Raw genomic sequence first — 21,495 nt, 5'->3', positions numbered from 1 at the left:
ACAAGGTACGTGGAACAAATAAGCCCTCCATAAACGTTAATTATTTTTAATGTTATTATCCTGTCGAACTGTGGTGAGGAAAACATAGCATCCTGTTTGTGAAGAGGTAAGCACATGGTAGACGTTCAAAAAATGTGAGCGATGACCGTGATCTCCTGGTGCTTTGCACAATGCCTCATCTTTAGAAGGTGCCCCCCCCCAATTATTGTTCAGTGGAATGCAATGTTTTGTAAGGGAAGTATTACACTGTAAAAGCAAGGGAAATGATAACCAACTTATAATCAGGCAACACAGGAGAGCAAGCACAGGCCTTGTCTAATTCTGAGCAGTTGCTTCTCTTGTTGCTTGAAAATCATCTTGCTGCTTATGTGAAGAAGTCATATCTTCATCAGTAGGTTAAAAACAAAAATATACCTCTGTGTTTAGCACTCCCTTCAGCTTGCCTAGCATGCCACATAGAGGGTAAAAATATCAAAGAAGATATACTAAAATCTGGAGCTGGAGCTTTCAAAACAGTCAGGGCTTTATGATCATCCATAGAACACAGATCAGCAGGAGAGCAGACGTGTGAACACAGGAGAACACTGGCACATTTGGCCTCCTGATTTATAGCAATTCACAAAGTGTGAATGGATCCGACGAGCAGGTTAATGAAGGCCTCTGCGAGCTACAGAAGCAGTGTCCTTACAGAAATGAGACTGTTTTTGTCAATTGGGGCATTTATATACGATTTTAAATTCTGAACACAGAAAACTGATCACACAATTTACATGACTGCTTTTCTTTTTTCCTAACTGGGCTATTAGAAATATAGTGGCTGTATTTATAAAATCCAAAATCAGTACAGATAATCAAATACATGATCCAATAGAACAACCAAGCATTGAGAGTCAGCACTCTCCTGGACCAAACCCTAACAACCAGAGAAGATAAAGATTCTCTCCTTATTGAAAGCCACTCTAATACTTGAAGCAACCCACTTACGGGCATCTTGTCATTGAACCATGACATAACACTGTGCTAAAACTGAATTGTAATCACTGAATTCTAGGCTGGTGCACATCATTTACCTGGTACAGGTAGAGTGGGTTCATAAACTTTTTATTTTTTAATTCTCCATCTCTGTAGAGAGAACAGAGTTTCTACAAGGGTGTAATTTGATTTATTTAGTCACACTATGTATGGCAGAATTGACATGGCTTGCAGAGTGGAATGTGAAGTAATTTGCCAGAAAGCACTTAGAATCACTGATTTTTCAGCACATACCACAATTCCAAAAAACCCGGAAGTAGATGAATCAAGAATTCTATTTAATGGCTGGTTTTGTATACATAACTTGGTGGAGTAATAAATAAGTCCTTATTGCATGCCTTTATGTGTGTGTTTTCTGCATTTGAAGTCTCTATTTTCCAAGCACCCAGCATCTGCTGATGCTCTTCTCCTGGTCTAGAAGGTGATTCCTCCTCCCCGCACCTGTTCTAATGCTACTTTTTTTCTTCAAAATCTGACTTTATTTAGTCTTCCCTGGAAAGCCTTTCTTGACTACTCATTCTCACGCTAATTTGATCCTTTACACCATCTCGTATATTCTTAGAGACCCTGAAAAATAGCTTAGCTTTTAAGGATCTTTTGAGTGACTTCAGGAGTCTCTTAGTTTGATCTCTCTAATTATACTATAAGCTAATTGAAGGCAAAGAGCAGAAGTTTACTCCTGTAAATATGCCTCCTTTCTTATTATTCAGTTTATTTAGGTATTCATTTAAACAAACACTTGATTATGATATTGACATGGGCACACTGCAGAGATTTTAGAAGATATAGGAAAGTGTAACAAAAGAAATACAAATTGTACCAAGTAGTGAGAATCACAATCAAAGACACGGATACCTATGCTTCCAATCTTGTTATTTCGCACAAACAGTTAAATAAGGGGTATGTTATACATAGAGTTTGTTATCCTGCTTTGACAACCCTCATAGCCCCTTGTTTGATGAAATATACTTTTGACATGATTTTTAACACCTGCATAGTTTTCCATCTTAAGAATATATGTTTCACTATAAAAATTAAACAGTACATGCCAATTGACTCTGAGTTGGAGGTGAAATACAGTGGCTTGAACTTCTCTTTATCCACCCTGAGTTTGAGGCATTAGAAGAAAAGTCAAGAAATGAGATGGGGAAACAGAAATCAAGAGGGTTAACTAACTGAAAACATACAGTGGCCACAATGCAGAAGTAACTATGATGTATTTCTGCATTGTCTTTAATTGATTTTTATCTGATAAAGCTTTCACTATACGACTAAGGAAATTATAGCAGTTAATATAGATTTATTGACTTTAGATAAACCTGAAAAATAAAGCAAGGGTCTGGTAAACAATTTGAACCTCAGATTAATTAGTCTTATTTTATGTACTAATAACATCTGCAGAGGAGGAATTGCTGCATTTTTCAATTCAAGAGGAAAAGGTCTCCTAAAAAAAATCATTCCATAAGTTTATATACTGATGCTTAGAAGATAATACAGCTTCACGAAAGGCAAAGGATCTAACAAGAAGTTGGCTTTGAATCCCATCTCTCTCTGTCCTTTACTCACTAGAGTCTCAGCAACACGCAAGCAGCAGGGCTGACGCTACTGTGCGAGGTTAGGTATAGGTGACGGGGAGGGAGACCAGTGGGGCCCTGGGGCTGCGATCTCACTGGCTCAGCCCCTCTTCTACCCTACTATTGTCCTCCTTTGACCTTGGCATTCCGGTAGTCCAGCAGAAGGCCCTTCACTATTCACCATTTCCCTTTTTACTATGAGACCAGATCAACTCATAACTTAGTCTCATGTCTGATCAAACCAGCAACCTGACTGACAACCCCCAAATCCCAGTATTTCCATTCTTACGACCCTAATACCGGCTGTGTAAGTATCTACTCCAGCCACCTGCATAAGTCCCTCTGGACACAAAGAGGCCTTCCTTGCCCTTCTATATCCAAAACAGTCCCTCCGTTCCCCAAGTCAACTACCTCTACCCCAGGCACGTTCTATATAGTTCCCCTGTTTCTGTCTACATAGAACTTAACACTATCTAAAGTTATTTTATTTATAAGTTTTCTATGCTCTCAACACAATTGAGATGAATGAATGACTTGTACTTGTTAGACTTCACTCCAGCCTCTATGTCCCCACATTCCTATCATAACTGACATGAGGCTGCTGACACATAAGAAATGTGCTTCGACACATAAGAAATGTACTTCGACCCTGTATCTGGTCTCTTGGCTTCCATTAGGTATCAGTCATCAAGGTGTAAGTTATTCCAAGAATATGACTTCATAGTGTCAAATAAAAACCACGAGGACCACATGCACATACACATGCCATTCTCTCCTATGTACTTAACATGCACTGGTGACTATTGCTTTGGATGCATATGTGGTGTCCATTATAAACATATGAAAACACATTCTTCTAAATGTTCTATTGACTCCAGAGATAGAAAGTGGAGGCACACGGCAGTAAACATTATAAAAATAATTGGGGGGGATAAACTTAAGAAATGGTTCATAGGAATTTCTTTCCTGTCATATCTTTGCCCAAGTATTCATCTCTATAAATTTTCCACAATGTTTTCAAGAAAGAGCTGTAACCAGATTGTAAAAAGTGCTCTCTCTTCTTAAAGGCCAGCTTTGTTGAAATGAAAACAATTTCATTAAACTGTAAGCAAAAATCTGTGTTCTCTTGGGTTTTTAATTATTTTTCTCTTTGTGAAGATAAAAAGGGTATCAGTACACTCAAGTAAAACAATGAAAGACACGTGGAATCACAGTTGCAGGTGTAAAGGTGAATGACATAATTCAAATGCGGTCAGCCGCTGGAAAGACAGTCGACAATGGGCAAGCAATACTCATTTTTTTCAGTACATGCTTATCTTGTGCTATCAAGAAATTTTTAGCCAATTAGCTTGCTCAATTGACTAAGCGCTCCTACCTCATTTACTTGAATAAAGATGTAGCAGAGGAACTTCAACAAGATAGAGTGATTTTACAGCAGCATACAGACAAAGCAGAAGCAAACCCCTGATAGAAAAAAAACTTGTACAAAGCAATAGGACACCTACAAAATGAGTGTGACTGTCTTCCCAATTTAAAAAGAAGGGCCACTGAAACTCGCAATATACTTGAATACTTTGGTTAAAAAAATCAAGAATCAAATATATAAAAAAAAAAATTTAGTTGGAAAATTAGGTAGGAAAAACGCCTGTTACCTTATTCTATTTTCTTTCCCAGATTTTTTAGAGATGCTTTGCTTGCTTTCTGAGTAAATAAATATGCACATTCTTAAACAATGATAAAAATATTTAAGAAACTATTATTCTCCCTTTATTAATTATGAAATGAAGCCAATTACATAATAGTTGAAGTCTTGAATAATTTGTGAGATTAAAAAAATTCAAAGAAAAAAATGACTAAAATATACAGTGAAATCTACAGGGGTTTAGCTGTAATCTCCTTGAAAGAGTAGTTTAAAAAAAAAATCTTCCAGAAATGGTACAGTTGAGGATCTTAAAGTGCTACAAGCATAACAAACAGTTTGCGAAACAGTACTTTCCTGGATGAACAACACAATTCCCTGAAGATGCTAAATAACTTTCTCTGGTTTATTCATCAGGCTTTTCTTGCCATATGACAAAATAAAATTACCTGTTGTTAGGAATTCTAGTGTATTTTTTGAATACATGTGAAAAAAAGAATATCAAAGTTTTTTTTAATGGGAGGAATATTCATAATGAATAAATTCTCACAGCTGCTCATCTCTTAGATCTATTCAAAGCCAGAAATGTAAGCGACAATAGCATTACTCCTGAACTTGACTCTGATTTCAAAATAACTAGTATAGTTAGGTTTTTAGACAAGATAGATTAACTTTAATCGAAATAGAAGAGAGGTATTTGGCCCAGACATGCTGTCTCTTGAGAGCTGGCCTCTACGTTTGACCAACAGCCTCCACTCCAATTGCTTCTGCTCCCTTCAGATTTCTCTGTTCTCCAAGATGCAAATAAGAAGGCGTGATTTGTGTGTTGAAATACACTGGATTAGTCAAACAAATCTTCATTTTTTCAGAAGTCCTGCTAAAAAGGTAAAAAATGAATTTCTTCTCTTAAAGAAAGAAAGATGGGTAGATGGAGGCCCAAGTAGCTAGAGTTACAGTCAGTGAGTCAAAATGCGCCCCAGGCCTTCTTTGCTACTCAGCTCCCTTTCTGAAAACGAATTTTTTCTGTATGTGACAACATCTGACAATGCTCTAGAAAAATAAAGAAAAAAAGTATAGTTTTATTGGTGTTACCACAGAAGCTTCCTGAGTTTTCACATTTCTGTCTGTTTCTCAATACCTGGGAAAACTAAAAAATCTAGAATTCTTAACTTACAGCACCATTTAGCTACATTTATTACAAAAAAAAAATGTTTCAAAAAATGAGTTATACAGAAAACCAGAATGCTGACAATGCTAAATGTTGGTGAAGACATGGAGTAACTTATATACTGCTGGTGGGAAAGCACGGTGGTACAGCCGCTTTGCAAGAGAGTTTGACAGTTTCTCTCAAAACTAAACATACTCTCACCATATGATCCAGCAGTTGGCCTCCTTGGTATTTACCCCCCAAATGGTGAAAACCAATGCCTACACAAAAGCTTGTACACAGGTGTTTCTAGCAGCTTTACTCATAATTACTAAAACTTGGAAGTTACCAAGATGTCCTTCAGCCGGTGACTAGATAAATGAACTGTGGTACATCCATACACTGGAATATTATTCAACCCATGCTAAAAAGAAGTGAGCTATCAAGCCATGAAAAGATATGGAGAAAAATTAAATAAAAAGAAAGAAGCTAATCTGAAAGGGCTACATTCTGTATGATTCTGTCTGACACTCTGGAAAAGGCAAAACTATGGAGACAGTAAAAAGATCAGTGGTTGCCAGGGGTTAGGGGAGAGGGTGGGATGCCTTGGCAAAGCACAGACAACTTTCACAGCAGTGAACACACTAAGTATGATACTACAATGATCGATACGTGTCATTATACATTGTCCAAACCCAAAAGAAAGGGTTGAACCCTAATATAAATAATGGGTGACAATAATCTCTCACTGTAAGTTCATCAGCTGGAACAAATGTATCAGTCTGGCAGGGGATGTTGAAAATGGGGAAAGATATGCATTTGTGGGGATGGAGTTATATGGAAAATTTCTGTAACCTTCTGCTCAATTTTGATGTGAACCTGAAATTGCTTTAAAAATAAAGTCTATAAAAACGAGAAAACAGACAAAACAGAAAATTATGGTCATTATCTCAATACGTTCAAAACATGCTTCAAAATGTAGTATTTTGAGCAAAGGATATAAATTTGAAACTTATTTCATTATATAATGAAAACATATATTGTTTTTAAATTGGGACTTCAAACCACTAAAAACTACTAGAGACAATGAATGCATATATTTCAATTTGCTCATAACCTTATAAAAATATATACTAATATTTAAAGATTTGGATACCAAAATGTATCTGGTGTCTGCATATGAAATTGAATACATGCATGTACAATTCCATTCAGAACAAAAAAAAAAAACTTCATTACAGATACAATGTAAAGATACTGGTGAACCTTCAAAATATTTCAGAACCATGAGAGAAAAAAAATACTCCCTCTAAATAGTTCATGTGAACCATATTTCTACCCTCTTTAAATACCATTTTGCAGCTAATTCCTTAATGGCGTTTTGCAGTCATGCCCAATTTAAACAAAAAGCAGCTCCTCCTCATTAACTAAGAAGTGGGCGAGCCTCAAGGTGCACATTTTTACTTGATCCTTTGATAAAGCTACACATTTCTACGTGTGACAGATCTTTAGAGTTGCTTAAGCAAGTCAAAGCTTTGAATTAAATTCTCAAAATGTCAAAAATCTCCCCACAATATCAAGACGGAAGAGTTAGGGGACAATTTTGAGTGAATGAGACTGAAAGGCACAAACTTTGAAAGTGGCACCAAGGAGGATAAAGGAAAACTTACATGATCCCAGTCTCCAGCCCAAGGAGCAGATAATTAGACACATGGACTTTGAGAAATGTTGATTAGCAATAAATCCAGTCACTTTATTAGAATGAATGCCGGGCACTGGATTTGTAGTCAGCAGACCTGGTTGAGTGGCACAACTCCATCACCACTGAGCCCTCAATTCTTGGTCATGAACTGACCTGCCCCACAGCTCAGATTCTTTATTTACAAATTGGGGGAAATAATACTTACCTTATAGATGGATTTCTTATAGAACAGTATTCATGAAAGCTTGCAAAATATATAATGATATAACTAACGAACTTAAAGTTGTAAACTATATGTACAAATGACTCTAAAATTTATAGCTATAAATAAATATGATAGAATTCCTTACCAAGGATGAATTCCAACTGTGGTTCATTTGGAGACTTCTGAATACCTATGAATAGTAGGAACACATTTAGAATAAAGACATTGGACTTGTTATCAAAAATATGTCAATATATATTACTTTCACCCTGCCCAGACTGTATAAATGCAGTATTTAGCAGAACAAATAAACTCAGTTATAACTTTCCAGACTTACACATAAGGAGTTAGTTCTCAGGGCAGGATATTATAGCAAAACTACATATGACTAAAAATCCGACTGAGCTATTTCTCTCCATAGCCATTAAAAAACTCAGAAATATTGGTTTTGTAAGCCATGACAAATATAAAACATGTTTTTCAACTGTTCCTCTTTCTTTTGGATACATGTAGACAGAGATGGAACCCTCACAAAGGAGGACCTCACCAAAGTCCTCTCTTACACTGATTTCTCTTTCACGGCCCTTCAGCCTGGTGTTAATAGTAAATTGTTAATTAAAGGGCTATCTTTGCTTAGGTTATACGGAACATGATGGTGATTACTCTGTCAACTTACTGATAGCTCAAATCAGCATTTGGTTAGATGTGTCTATTCCTTTCTTTGGCAATTAAAAACATGGCTAAATAATTTAAGATGAAGTGTAGGGGGGGTGAGTCAGAACAAAGGTAAGGAGATGGGAACATCTAAAGGTTAGAAGTTAGAAAGATAAGGCTGTGGCAAGTGATAATGTGGTAGGTGGATTCTCAAAGACCACACACACAGCGCAGGGGCTTCCTAAACAAGAGTGGATGAGGACTGGGATGACATTTGTTCCAACTCCTGGCTGCCCAAAGAAGCAGAACTAAAATTTATGGAAAAGTAAACCAGTGTGCAGTAAATGTAAGAATATTTTAAAAATTATTTTCTTGTTTATTTGCACAGGTGCATTCAGATACAATTTAAGTTTATTAGCATTTGGTCATGAATACACTGTTAGAAACACCTCTTTGTATAAAAATCATCTGTTTTTTAATTTACAGAGTTCACATTTTTTTTGTACAGTAACCATTTATTTTTTTTTCCTGCTGACATTTAACAATGCTATGGTTAACAATTTTAGGCTTTCTGAGAGAGGTTGAAGTAACAGTCATTAGGAGGGTCTTTGTTAATCTCAAAGAGTGTGGATTTTTGAAAAAGTTATTAACAATTCTGCTGGAAGCTCTGACAATCAAATTTCTCAAAAAAATGCATCCAACCAATACCATTTCCTAAAGATTATTTTTAGAATGTAAATTAGATGAGAGGTTAGGCATATGTTTGCCTGTGTTAAATAAGTGGGCAACAGGAATCTACTGAAAAGAAAAGAAAAATAAGATGAAGGAGAATTAATAAAACAGCCACATTGAGGCTAACAAATCGCTTATTCTTATGCTTGCCCTTAAAATGGTCAACTGACCTGACTGACCACTTGCTACTTACAGCTCCAGACCCGTTGTTAAAATAAAGCTATTAATTCACTCTTTCCACTTTATTCCAGTAATCAAAAGTAATAATTATACTTGGCTTCTGAGTTGTTCAACAGGGAGAAGGTCACAGAATTGTAACCTTACAAAATACCAAGAAGACCACGCCGTGGGCGCTTGGAGATAAAGAGATCGAAAAAGTGACAACCGCTACCCTCTACAGAACTGGTTGCCTGGAGACATTATGACGGCACTGTAAGTCTTCTGATGAGAAAATGATTCTGTTGATTGTTATCTATGCTTTATTGTTTAAGCCATGGCTATATAACCCCACCCTACCCCCAAGGTGGGCTCACAGTTGTGAAGGCACCAGCCTGCTGTTAGTCCTCTTCACCTGGCAAAGTAATAAAGCTGCCTTTTTTCTTCTAAGCTCCAAGACCCCGTCTCTGAGTTTCAATTTGGCTAGTCAGGGACAGGGCCGATCTTTCAGCAACAAAGACACAACTTACGTTTAACAATAAAACCCAAGCTCTAGAATTTTAAGCATGAGAGAAAACATAGAATTCTTCTGATGATTTTAATTAGTGGAGTAGCACAAAAACCAAAGTTAATGTTCAAATGCAAATCTTGGCCAAATCTCCAAGCTTGCTCTATTTACGTGACTAAGCACTCTCAGGTGTGGCAGTGACGGTCGGGCATCTAGTGAAACCACGGTGCCCTAATGCTTTCAACTTAACTGTCTTCGGTTTTAAAGAGAAAATTTCTAGGTTCTAAAAAAAAAAATAATTCCACATGAGATTATAAAAACATTAAAAAGAAAATGTACTTAAAAACTACTTAGTGTCTTAACACACGTTCAAGAACTATGATTCTACTATTTGATATTTAACCATTTCATAGACTATCATCTACCCCATCTAAGTAAGGAGGCATATCATAGACTCACAACACTGAAATAAATGGTGTAAAGGAAAAAAAGTTGGTTAATATGGGGGTGAACACACACTCACTTGTGAACTGAAAGTCCCCAGGATCATTTGCCTGGGGTGCGGGAAGAAAGTGCTGGCCTTCTTCTGATGCTTCTTCCTCTTTGATTTCCATGATCTCAGTTCTTTAAATCTTCCAAATGTTCACGCCCAAATGTCACTGCCAATGATTCCTCGTATCTTCACACGAAAGTCTGGATATCCCACTCTGAAATTCTGCACTAAGGAAACAGCAGCAGCAAACATCTCAGTCACTCCAGAATTCAGGATGAAGCAAAGAATTAAAGTCAGGTAGAGCCCACGGCTACCTTCATGTGAATTTCCTTCCTGCCTATCCCACTTTTATTATTACAACCAGCCCACCCAATTGATGTACCATAAAGTCTGGGTTAAAGGGGTATTCTCTGTGCAGTCATTTTATGGTCATATGAGGGACTTCTAAATCCTGAAAGGTTTATTCTTTCTCTTCTAATTCATTTTGTAAAACAGCAGACAGCTATAGGGGCTGCTAACTTAATATGCACCTAAATTAGCAACAAGAGCAGGTACCATCTTGCCAAGGCACCAGCATGTTTTGCCAAGGTGAATATTACTATCACTCCTTCCATTAGAATTGCCCTTTACACTCATCTCTCCATCCACCCTTGTTAAAGCATTATTCATGGGCACACGGAGATAATTTGGCATGAAACTCTTCTTCCAAGATGAGCCAATAGGTTGTTCAAGGGAGTTTCCAACCTCATCATTATCCAAAGAGTTTCTTGCTGCTCTGCTTAATAAAGTTTTAATCGTTTAATGATTGGGGTATATGGTGAAAAGAGTGAATAATAATTCTAAAAAGATTAAGCTCTAAGGAAAATAAAAGTCATGACAAAATGATGCAAATTAGCATGGGGAAAGAAAGCCTCCAAGAATTTAACACTCTGTTGCACAGACAGCCTCAAATAGCTTCAAATTCATTTTGATATTTAGCATGATATACATGACCAAGAACGAATTAGGAAAAAAAAATCAATGTTGTTTTAAATCAACTTGCCAGCTGAATTAAAATGTATAAAAATCTTTAAATGTCTACCCAATGCTATTTAATGAGATAGCAGTAATCGAGTTTGGTTTGGAATACTGATTTAGTCTCCAACTTCACAAATCCACAGACTCACTTGTTGTTCTTAACAAAGCAGTCTCATTTATAATTCGGCTCTAGTTTTTAAATATCATCTGGCAAAAATTAAATCCAGAAAGCATCTTGAATCTTTAGAAAATATTACAATAAAGTTGCAGATAAACACACATTGGCTTCCAAATATACAACTAGGAATACTTTCTGGGGTAAAGGACCATTGCACTATCAATAAGACCAAATCCATCAATTTGGAAATTATATCTGACTTATTTTTATTGAGTTATAGCTGATGTACAATATTATATGTTACAGGTAAACAATATAGTGATTCACAATTTTTAAAGGTTATACTCCATTTATAGTTATAAAATATTGGCCATATTCCCTGTTTTGTACAATGTATCTTTGTAGCTTATTTTATACATAATAGTTTGTACCTCTTGATCTCCTACAACTATATTAGAAATAAAAGCAAAAATAAACAATGGGACCTAATTAAAATTAGAAGCTTTTGCACAGGAAAATAAACCACTGACAAAACAGAAAGACAACCTACTGAATGTTAAAAATATTTGCAAATGATCTGCCCAAAAAGGGGTTAATATTCAAAGTATATACACAGCTCATACAACTCAGTATCAAAAAACCAAACGACCCAATTAAAACCTGGGCAGAAGATCTGAATAGATATTTTTTCCAAAAAGAAAATACAGATCACACACAGGAACATGAAAAGATGCTCAACATCACGAATCATCAGGGAAATGCAAATCAAAACCACAATGAGATATCACCTCATCTGAATGGCTATCATCAAAAATTACACAAATAACAAATATCAATGAGGATGTGGAGAAAAGGAAGCCCTCCTACGCTATTAATGGGAAGGTAAATTAGTGTAGCCACTATGGAAAACAGTATGGAGATTCCTCAAAAAAAACTAAAAATAGAAGTATCGTATGACTCAGCAATTCCACTTCTGGGTATATATCCAAGAAAAACAAAAACACTAATTAGAAAATATACATGCACCTCAATGTTCATAGCAGCACTACTTACAATAGCCAAGATATGAAAGCAACCTGAGGGTCCATCAAAAGATGAATGGATAAAAATGATGTGATACACACACATACATACACACACAATGAAATACTACTCAGCCATTAAAAAGAATAAAATTTTGCCATTTGCAACAACAGATGAACTTGGAGGGTATTGCGTTAAGTGAAATAAGTCAGGTGGAGAAAGACAAATACCATATGATATCACTTACATGTACAATCTAAACAATACAGCAAACTAGTGAATATAACAAAAAAGAAACAGACTAACAGATACAGAGAACAAATTAGTGGTTACAAGTTGAGAGGAGGAAGCGGGGCAGGGCATATAGGGGTAGAAAATTATATTTTGAATTAAGATAATGCTTTCTACTTTCCTTTTTGGACTATTTACATTTGGAAGTTTTTTTTTTTCTAATAAGAACAGACATATACTTATTACACCACATTCTCTTAAGAAACTATGACAAATGCCTTAGCATTAGTGGAGTAATATGTGTGGAAGACTGCAATGTATATGGGACTGGGATACAAGAAGCTTGTTAACTTCACTATACTTCTTGACCAAAGATCCAACCCCTAATCCTGATCAGTCATCTCAGAAATTGAAAAGGGGCCCTAAATAAGGCAATATGGATGAATCCTAGCAAACTAATAACCCATCATGCTAATGGTGAATAATTAATAAATGCCAACTCTGTGGGTTGTGTGACTTACATAATCTGGGGGTGAGTAGAGAGGGCTGAAGTAAGATGCCACAAAGGCTCATTACCATGGTTCCATTTTAAGCGAACTACCCATTCAAAACTGAAAAATGAATTCAATTTCAGAGAGAAAGGAGACACATAAACAAAATAAGGATTACATGACAACTTCTTATAACTCTATTCATTTTCATTCTATCTTTGTTGCATTAGAGGAAGAATTTCAGATTTGATACTATACCAAGGCACAGATCTCAAAAGGAATCAGTTGCATCACTAGCAAAATTCTATAAAACCAAGCATTTCTAGCAGGGAAATACAGCATTTACCCATGGTTATGGTTAGGTACAGTAGTTCCTTCTCTAGGTCTGTCTGGAAATTTTTTGGTTTAAAGAACCTGCATAAGAATAGATTGAGGTTTTTTACATACTACACAAAAATTTAAAATAGACAGCCAGAAGACCAAACTTAATTCTTAAAGCAGAAATAAGCCACATTAAACATATCTTGAACAGAAGAGCAACATGATCATGTTTGATTTTTAGAAAGTTTAAAAAAAAAAAAAAGAAAGAAAGTTTACTGGGTGTCAAAGTAGATAACATACTAGAAGGGGGCAACTTGATAAGGAAATCAATCTGTTTGGAGGTAATTTTATTACTCTAGAAAAATTAAATAACAAAAAGTGTGTATTTCAAAATACAAGCAGATAACTAGAGAAGAGAATCTGGATTCAAAAAATTATTAAATAGAATTACCTAGCCTTGGTGATGGAATTAGATGTGATATTAGAGTTGAGATAATGAAAGACAGAAATTTCAAGTGAAACCCAGTAAATTATGGACCATTAAACTATCTGGAGCATAAAGAAGGAATTGTAGTTAAGAATGGTAAGTTTTGTTTTAACCATTTTGCTTCTGAGATGCCTTAAGATATTAAGAAAACAGTTGTACACATGGGTCTAAGTCTCAGGAGAGATATTAAGGTTTGGAAAATATATTTTTGGAAATCGTTGGCTAATAGTTGAAGTCAAAAGAATGCATGAAGTCACTGAAAGCAAGTGCATGTCATGAGAAGGAGGACTGAGGATTCAACCTCAAGGCATCAAACTATCTGAGGAAGCAGGAAGAGAAGTTAGCAGGGAAAGGCACTGGCAGTGATGGGAAGAGTAGCAGAGGAAGTGGTGAGGGAACAATGTCCTCACTCCTTTTAGCTGATGTTCCTCAAGTAAACAATATCAATGGGTTAAGAGACTGCTTTTTTTTTTTTAAGAATGGGGATACTTGAGCATATTTAAGTGCTGAAAGGGCATAGCCAAGAGAGAAAAAGAGGAATCAAATATTAAGGAGAAAGGGGGATGATTGCTGGGGCAAGGAAAAATCTAGATGCTAATCTTTGCTGTAATGAGAGGAAGGGGATAAATAGAAAAAGAGATATGATCTGCAAAGTAAGGGACAGAAACTTGAGGATATAGCTTCAGTTTTGTTTTTTGGTTCTTTTCAGGAAAAAGGCATATTTGTGAACTATGGATAAGGAGAGACTTCTCAACTTGACTTCAAAAGCATAGTTCATAAAGGAAAGTATTAATACATATGACTATATTAAAATTAAAATATTCTGTAAGCAAAAGATACCATAAAGTGTGAGATAACAAAGTACATACCAGAAAAATATGTTTATAACACAGGAGTTTTCAGTTTCTGTTTAGACAAAGATGTAAAGAATATTACTCCTACCATAAACTCAAGAAAAGCTGAATAATACATAGAATCATAACTTTTCCTTAACTAATCAGAGACCTGAGGTCTCAGAGCAAACTCACCAGGCTGAAATCTAGGGAAAGATAAATGCCTCTAAGGAGGAGAGCTTTCTTACACAGAAGGAAGGGATGTCAGGCCCCAAACAAGCTGGTAATAAGAATGCAACTAAAATATACTGATTTACTAAGGGTCAGGGTAGGCTAGCATGAGCGTATAGAGCTACTGGGGGCCAGAAACTCAAGGGTAGTTTGTACCCACTAACAGACTTTTCATAGACTCCATCAGATGCTCATAAGAAAGACTGAGAGCAGAGTAGGATCTGCAGAAAGCATCCCTTGGTGATGCAGGCCTGTGGGAGGAGAGCAGCAGTCATTGCAGAAAAGCACAGCACAGACTAGGATCCTCCTCCTACAGAACAAAAATGGCAGACCCTGTTAACATCAGGGCACAGGTGAAAAGTCACTGCAGTTAGGGGATGGAAACAAGAGAGGAGAAGACAAGTTTCCAGGGATCAGATCATTAGAGATCCTCTGATCCTATACATGTAAGAGAGGAACAGGACCACTGAGAAAGCTCCATCCCTAAGACCCAAGAATATAGACCTCACCAAAGATAACAGCTGAAATAGGACAACAGAGAATGTCTCTGCTCCTGACTACCAGGGCAGCAGACACTAAGAAATAAGTAACAGTGCAGTACCACTAGGGGAGACACAAAAGCATGAAGAGTGTATCTCTCTGATGCAGAAGCTCCCAGGAAAAGCCTAACGTGGAAGGTGGAGAACAAATTCTCCAGCCACACAAACCCCACCCTAAACACAAGTGAATGCTAGAGGGATTTGGAGCTAGTGGTGCACTATAAGTGGTCATAGAAACAACAAAACCCAAACCCAGCTCAGTTTCTGTCTAGACTGATTCAACTCCCCCAACACATGAATTAAAAGCTTAGCAGAAGAAGAGGAATGCCCATTTCCAGGCCTAAGTACCAGACTCTTCTATCCTACATACTACACAAAGAAGATGAAGATAAAGAAGAATAACAAAACAACAATAACAACATAGTCAAGAGAAAAAGCAAATAAGCAATCAGAGAACAAACTCAGATATGGCCAAAAAATTGAAAGACAGAAAGAGAATATACAAAAGACTATAATGGAAAAGGTAGGTGATGTGCATGACCAGATGGAAATTTTTAGCGGAGACAGAAACTATTGAAAAGAATCAAATGGAAATGTTAGGAACGAGAGTGCCTTTGACAGGCTCATCAGTAGATGTGAACACCATCAAAGAAATCATCAGTGAACTTGGAGATAGGCCAACAGAAATGATCCAAACTGAAACAAAAAGAAAAAAAGTGAAAATGCATGAGAGCATTCAAAAACTGAGATGATATCAACCAAAATACATTATCTGAACCTCAGAAGACAGAAAAAGACAAAAAAATTTTTGAAAAGATAATGGCCTAGCATTTTCCAAAAATATTTAAAGACACCAAAACACCGATCAAAGAAACTCAGAAAACATCAAGCCAAGTAGTGATACACACACACACATGCACCAATAAATAACCAAGCAAATCAAAGAAACAATTTTTTTTAAATTCTACATATACTACTGAAAACCAAAGATAAGGAGAAAATTTTTGAGGGAACCAGAGCAAAAAAGGCAAATTACATATAGAGTAACAAAAATAAAATATTTTGGACTTGTTAGATACTACATAAGTGACAGCTTTAAAGTTCTGAAAGAAGAAAAACTGTCAACACCAAATTCTACACAAAATAAAAAGAACTTGTAAAAATTAAGGGAGAGAAAGATGTTCACCCAGACAAATAAAAACTGGCAAATTCATTATAAGCACAACCTTCATGGCAAGGAAAATTAAAGGAAGTTATTCTAGCATGACATAACAGAAAGATACTTGGATCCACAAAATAAATGAAGAGCACTATAAATGCTATAAAGGAAAATAAGTGTTAATTTTCATCATTTCTAACTTTGAGTGATTATAAAAGATAATTTCTTAAGGCAAGGGTTGGCATAGTTTTTCTGTTAAGGACAGACAGTAAATATTTTAGGCTTTTGGGTCCATATGTGCTTTGTCACAATCACTTAGTCTACAGCTATAGTGTGAAAGCAACCATTGACAATACATAAACATGGCCATGTTACAGTAATATTTTATTTGCAAAACTAATTGGTATTCAAGACTGGACCTGCAGGCTGACATTTGCCAACCACTGATCTAGAGCAGAAATAGTAGCAATGTATTGTATGCTTACAGTATTTGTAAAAAAATAATATATAACTTCAATAGCAAGAATGATGGGAGGAGGGAATAGGGAGTTATTATTGTTCTTACACTAAAAGTACAGTATATAATTATATCACTAAAATATACGAAAGTAGACTGTGATTAACTAAAATGTGTATGGTAGTTCCTATGGTAACCACTAACATTTTTTAAAGAATAAGCTAATAGTGGAGGAAAAATGGAATAAAAAATACACAGTAATACAAAGGCAGGGAAAAAAGAACAAAAAAGTTGGAATAAACAGAAGACAACTAGCAAAATGTTTTTAATCCAACTGTGTCAATAATTACATTAAATATAAACTATCTACACACGCATACACACACACACACCCCAATTAAAAAAGAGACTATCAACTTGGATAAAAAAGCAAGGCTATATGACTATATGCTTCATAGTTATATTAAAATATAATGACATAGATAGGTTAAAACAAAAGGATAAAAAATTTATACCACACAAAACATTTATTAAAAAAAACTAGAGTTGCTATAGTAATATCAGATAGAATAGATTTCACATCAAGGAATATCAACAGGGACATTATATAATGATGAAGGGTTAATTCACCAAGAAGACACAACAAATCCTAAAGGTAAATGCACCTAACAGCAGAGCTTCATAATACATGAAGCAAAACTTGAAAGAACTGGAGGAAGAAATAGACAAATCCACAATGATATGCTTGGAGACATCAACATTCCTCTCTCAGTAATGGCTAGAACAAGTGAACAAAAAATCAGTGAGGATATAGAAGACTTAGATATCACTACCAACAAATTGACCTAATTGACATTTATAACAGAATGAGCCCCAAAACAGAAATATACAGGTTTTTTTCAAAGTATGCACAAAACATTCATTAAGATTATATCCTAGGTCATAATACAAACTTTAACAAATTTAAGAGAATTGCAATAAAAACAAAGGTGTCCATATACACATGCACTCATACTCACTTGAATCAGAATGCAATCAGGACACTTCATATCAAAATACAAATAGAGGGAAATTCATAGTATTAAACGCTTACAATAGAAAAGAGGTCTCAAATCAATGATCTAAGCTGTCATCTTATAACTAGACAAGGAGCCAATTAAACCTACAACAAGCAGAAAAAGGAAATAATGTATGTAATAAACATGACTGATGAAGATTTAGTTTCCAGAATATCTTAGGAATGTTAGCAAAACAACCCAATAGAAAAAACTACCAAAACACGTAAACAGGTAATTCAAAAATATTTAACACAAATTGCCAAGAAACAGATTCTGAACTTTACTAATTATCATGGAAATGCAAATTAAAACCACATGAGACATAATTATATAACCATCAATAAGTATACATTTTAAAGTCGCAAAACCTTAAATATTGATAAGGATTTAGAGCAACATAAACTTTGGGGTGCTGATGTTCTAATCACAATGGAAAATAATTTGGTAATATCTACTAACATTGAAAGCAATTCTACTTCCAAACATAGAAATTGTTGCAAGTGCATAAGACAAGACAGTTAAAAGAATGTTCATAACAAATCAACTTCGAATGATAAAATCTTGAAGCAGGCTAAAAGTCCATCCATAAGAAAATAGATGAATATAATATGGTCTATTCATTCCATATAGAATGGATTTTCATTTCACATATCAACATTGATTAACTTCACAAACACAGTATAGAGAAAAGAGGAGAGAGAGTGAGAAGAGGCGTATGACAGGGAGAGAAGGGGAGAGGGAGAGAGAGAGGGATTGAGAGGGATGATGGCACTAAGAAAAAATTTTAAAATATGTCAACTAATACTCTAGTTCTGTACTGTGTAAGGTTACGTACACATGAGGTACAATCACAGAGAAATGTATGATAAATACTAAAACAAGAATAGTTATGATGTTTGGGAGGAAGGGTGTGGGGATCTGATCAGGAAGGGGAACAGAGGGGTCTTCAACTGTATTGCAAAAGTTTGATTCATTAAACTGGGTAACAGGTACAAAACATCTACTGTATTTTTCCTTTTTTAAAATTTTTTGAACTGTCTTATTGATTTTGCACATTTAAAAAAATGGGGGGCTTTAGGCAGGAGGTAATTAGGTTTTTATTTATTTATTTATTGTTTAATGGAGATGCTAGGGATTGAACTGAGGACCTTGTGCATGCTAAGCAGGCACTCTACCACTGAGCTACCATACCCTCCCCCTCCTATATTATTCTTTATAACGTTAGTATGTTCTAAATACTCATCATGAATTTAACTAAGCAAATTATGTAAATGTGTTGAGAGCAAATGGAGAGGAAGCAAGAGCTTTGAGAAGAAAGACGGAGTTTTCTGCTGATCTCTGAGGACTGGATGAGGGAACAAGGAACAAGTGGGGCGGTTATATGGGTCCATCTGGCCTGTAGACACAGGATGGTGGAGGCCTCAGTCTGCCCAGCTGCTGTGCAGCTCGCTCCCGCAGGGCTCAGCAGCCTGGCGGGGAGGGACAGCTGAGTTGACATAGTGGTGGGGTTTTGTCTGCAGATGCAGTGACAGAAAGGTGAGGCCAAGGATATAATACTACTAAGGCAACTGAAAGGTTTCTAGGCAGGATTGAGAAGTCATTAAAGGAGAAAGATGTGACATCCTAGGGGCTGAGAGAAGAATTCAGTCCTATTGCCATGGGATAAATGGGTGGCTGAAATGGAGAGATGTTACTGGTCACTAGAGCAGGTGAGACAAAGAAACTGTGCCAACAAGGACGCTAGAGCGGTTTTTCCCATGAGAAAGGCAATCGCCCAAGGGGAGAGCAGGCAGAACCTGGGGACCAAAGGAAGACTATGTGTCTGGTGGAAAAGTCTGAAGAGAACAAAAGTTTGGCTGATGAGTGTGATAAATCAGGGTAGAGGTGTGGCACAGTCAGACGTAATAGCTTAGGGAGTCTCTTGTGGCACCAGGAAAACAGCAACCCTGCCTCTGGCTCTGTGTGTATGGCCAGTCTACATTACAGTAGGAGGCAGGGAAGCAGAAAACTCCAGAAAAGCAGGTTTCTATTAAGACAAAGAAACCAAGAAAACATTTTCTGGAGAGGTAGAAAGTGCATGAGACTATTTTTTCATAGAAACAGAAGACCCCAAGGACCTTACGTAGTATTTCAAGTGAGAGGAGCAGGGGGAGACTGAGTCATAGTCAACCACGCCCATGGCAAGATGGGGACGAAACAATGCGCAAAGATATATGACAGAACATGCTTGTGGCTTAGGGAGAATCCCAGGATGACATGGATGAGAGGCATCGCACAAGGGGATGTTCTTGGGGTCTAAGTGGACCTCTGGTTACAGATGCTTCTTGACCCATTCAGGCTGAGGTCCAAGCATGGAGTGTTGGAAGCCTGATGACACTATAGACCTACGACTTTCCTTTAGGTTTCCAAACAGTGCTTTGATATGAAGTGTTAAATGAATTATTATTTCTAACCTATCTCAAAAAGAAACAGAAGGGCAAGTCTCCATTACATTGATAGTATAGCTTTTCAGTAGCTAAGCTACTAAACTGCTCACTTCATGTCAGTGTCACAAAACGTCTGCGGCCAAGAGTTTATTCTGATAAATCAGATATGTTTCACGATGCCAAGTCACTTTAAAACCTTCTGAACACCTGGAGTTTGCAACAGGGAATGTGGATGGGCAGGATTTCTAAGGATCAGCCGATTGCTATACAATGCCAAGAAGAGGTAAAACCAGGAATATGATCCAGAAGGAGATTCACCTCTGCCTTCTCTGCTCCCTTCCCTTCAGCGGAAATGCCACAGTACTTTGAAGGCCACCATCATTGCAGAAAAATTATATTCACACTTTTGTAACCAGGCCCCTATTCTCAGCAAAAGGAATTTATTCTTACTGAATATTGTTCAAAAGTAATAGCAGAATTTAAAAAAAAGATTTCAGGAAAAAAATTCCCTTTGGAAAAAATGGCATAAATTGGCAAATATTATACTAAAAAAAAATTAGGCATATATTTAAGGTCAAAGTTCCCCCTGTCTTCTCATAAGGCCCTTGACCAGACAGAGGACAACCTCCATCAGAGCAACAGATGAACATTCAAGGGCAATGATTCTGTCCAGGAAAATCAATTGTGTCAGGAGACAGTTGAATTCTCCAGGTCATATGTATGGTTTTGCTACCAGTATTAAATTCAGTGAGAACCTGCTTTTTAATGAGAAAAATAAAGTGGAGAGTCGTCAGACTTCTGGTTTGATCAGAAGTCCAGCTTTGAGGGGCTCAGGATTGAGCCAGCCAGCAATGCTCACTTCACCTTTACCATGAAGACGCAGCACAGACATGAAAGAGAACAGAAGACCAAACAGCAACGTTCTCTTAAGGCTCTGCCACTCAAAACATGGCCCCTGGACCAGCAGTATCCACATCACCTGGAAGCTTGTTAGAAATGCAGAACCTTGAGCCAGACTCCAGATCTACTAAATTAGAATCCACTTTGTAGTACTTGGTGAATCCACAGTCAGGCTTAGGGAGCACCACTGTAAGGCACAGAAGATTGCCCAGATTCCAGGCTCATCAATTAGGAGAGGTAAATAGGAAGTTCCACGAAGGAAAAGCCAATATGGAGCTAAAGGCTCATGTCATTTAACCACATTTGAGACCTTTGCCAGGAGCTGTCGTGGATCCTGGCCTGGGCTTCAGTCTCTCCAGCAA

The 21,495-nt window shown here is 36.6% G+C and overlaps 1 protein-coding gene across 4 annotated transcripts in view; it reads right to left on the bottom strand.

The window, feature by feature from the left end:
* Window positions 1-21,495, bottom strand: part of INPP4B (inositol polyphosphate-4-phosphatase type II B) — a 659,032-nt gene that overhangs the window by 321,548 nt on the left and 315,989 nt on the right. For 3 of the 4 annotated variants that reach the window (XM_072976523.1, XM_072976505.1, XM_072976518.1), the window contains 2 exons: window positions 9,873-10,069; window positions 7,445-7,489 (listed from right to left, as the gene is read on the bottom strand). In XM_072976523.1, coding sequence (XP_072832624.1) covers window positions 7,445-7,489; window positions 9,873-9,963 — 136 coding nt within the window. In that variant the 5' untranslated portion in view covers window positions 9,964-10,069. The remainder of the gene's footprint in view (window positions 1-7,444; window positions 7,490-9,872; window positions 10,070-21,495) is intronic. The other variant, XM_031692309.2, reaches the window with a different exon arrangement.

Source organism: Vicugna pacos, chromosome 2 (assembly GCF_048564905.1).
Source record: "Vicugna pacos chromosome 2, VicPac4, whole genome shotgun sequence".
Classification (NCBI taxonomy): domain Eukaryota; kingdom Metazoa; phylum Chordata; class Mammalia; order Artiodactyla; family Camelidae; genus Vicugna; species Vicugna pacos.
Note: the sequence above shows the minus strand (reverse complement) of the source record. Positions and strands in the feature narration are given on the sequence as shown.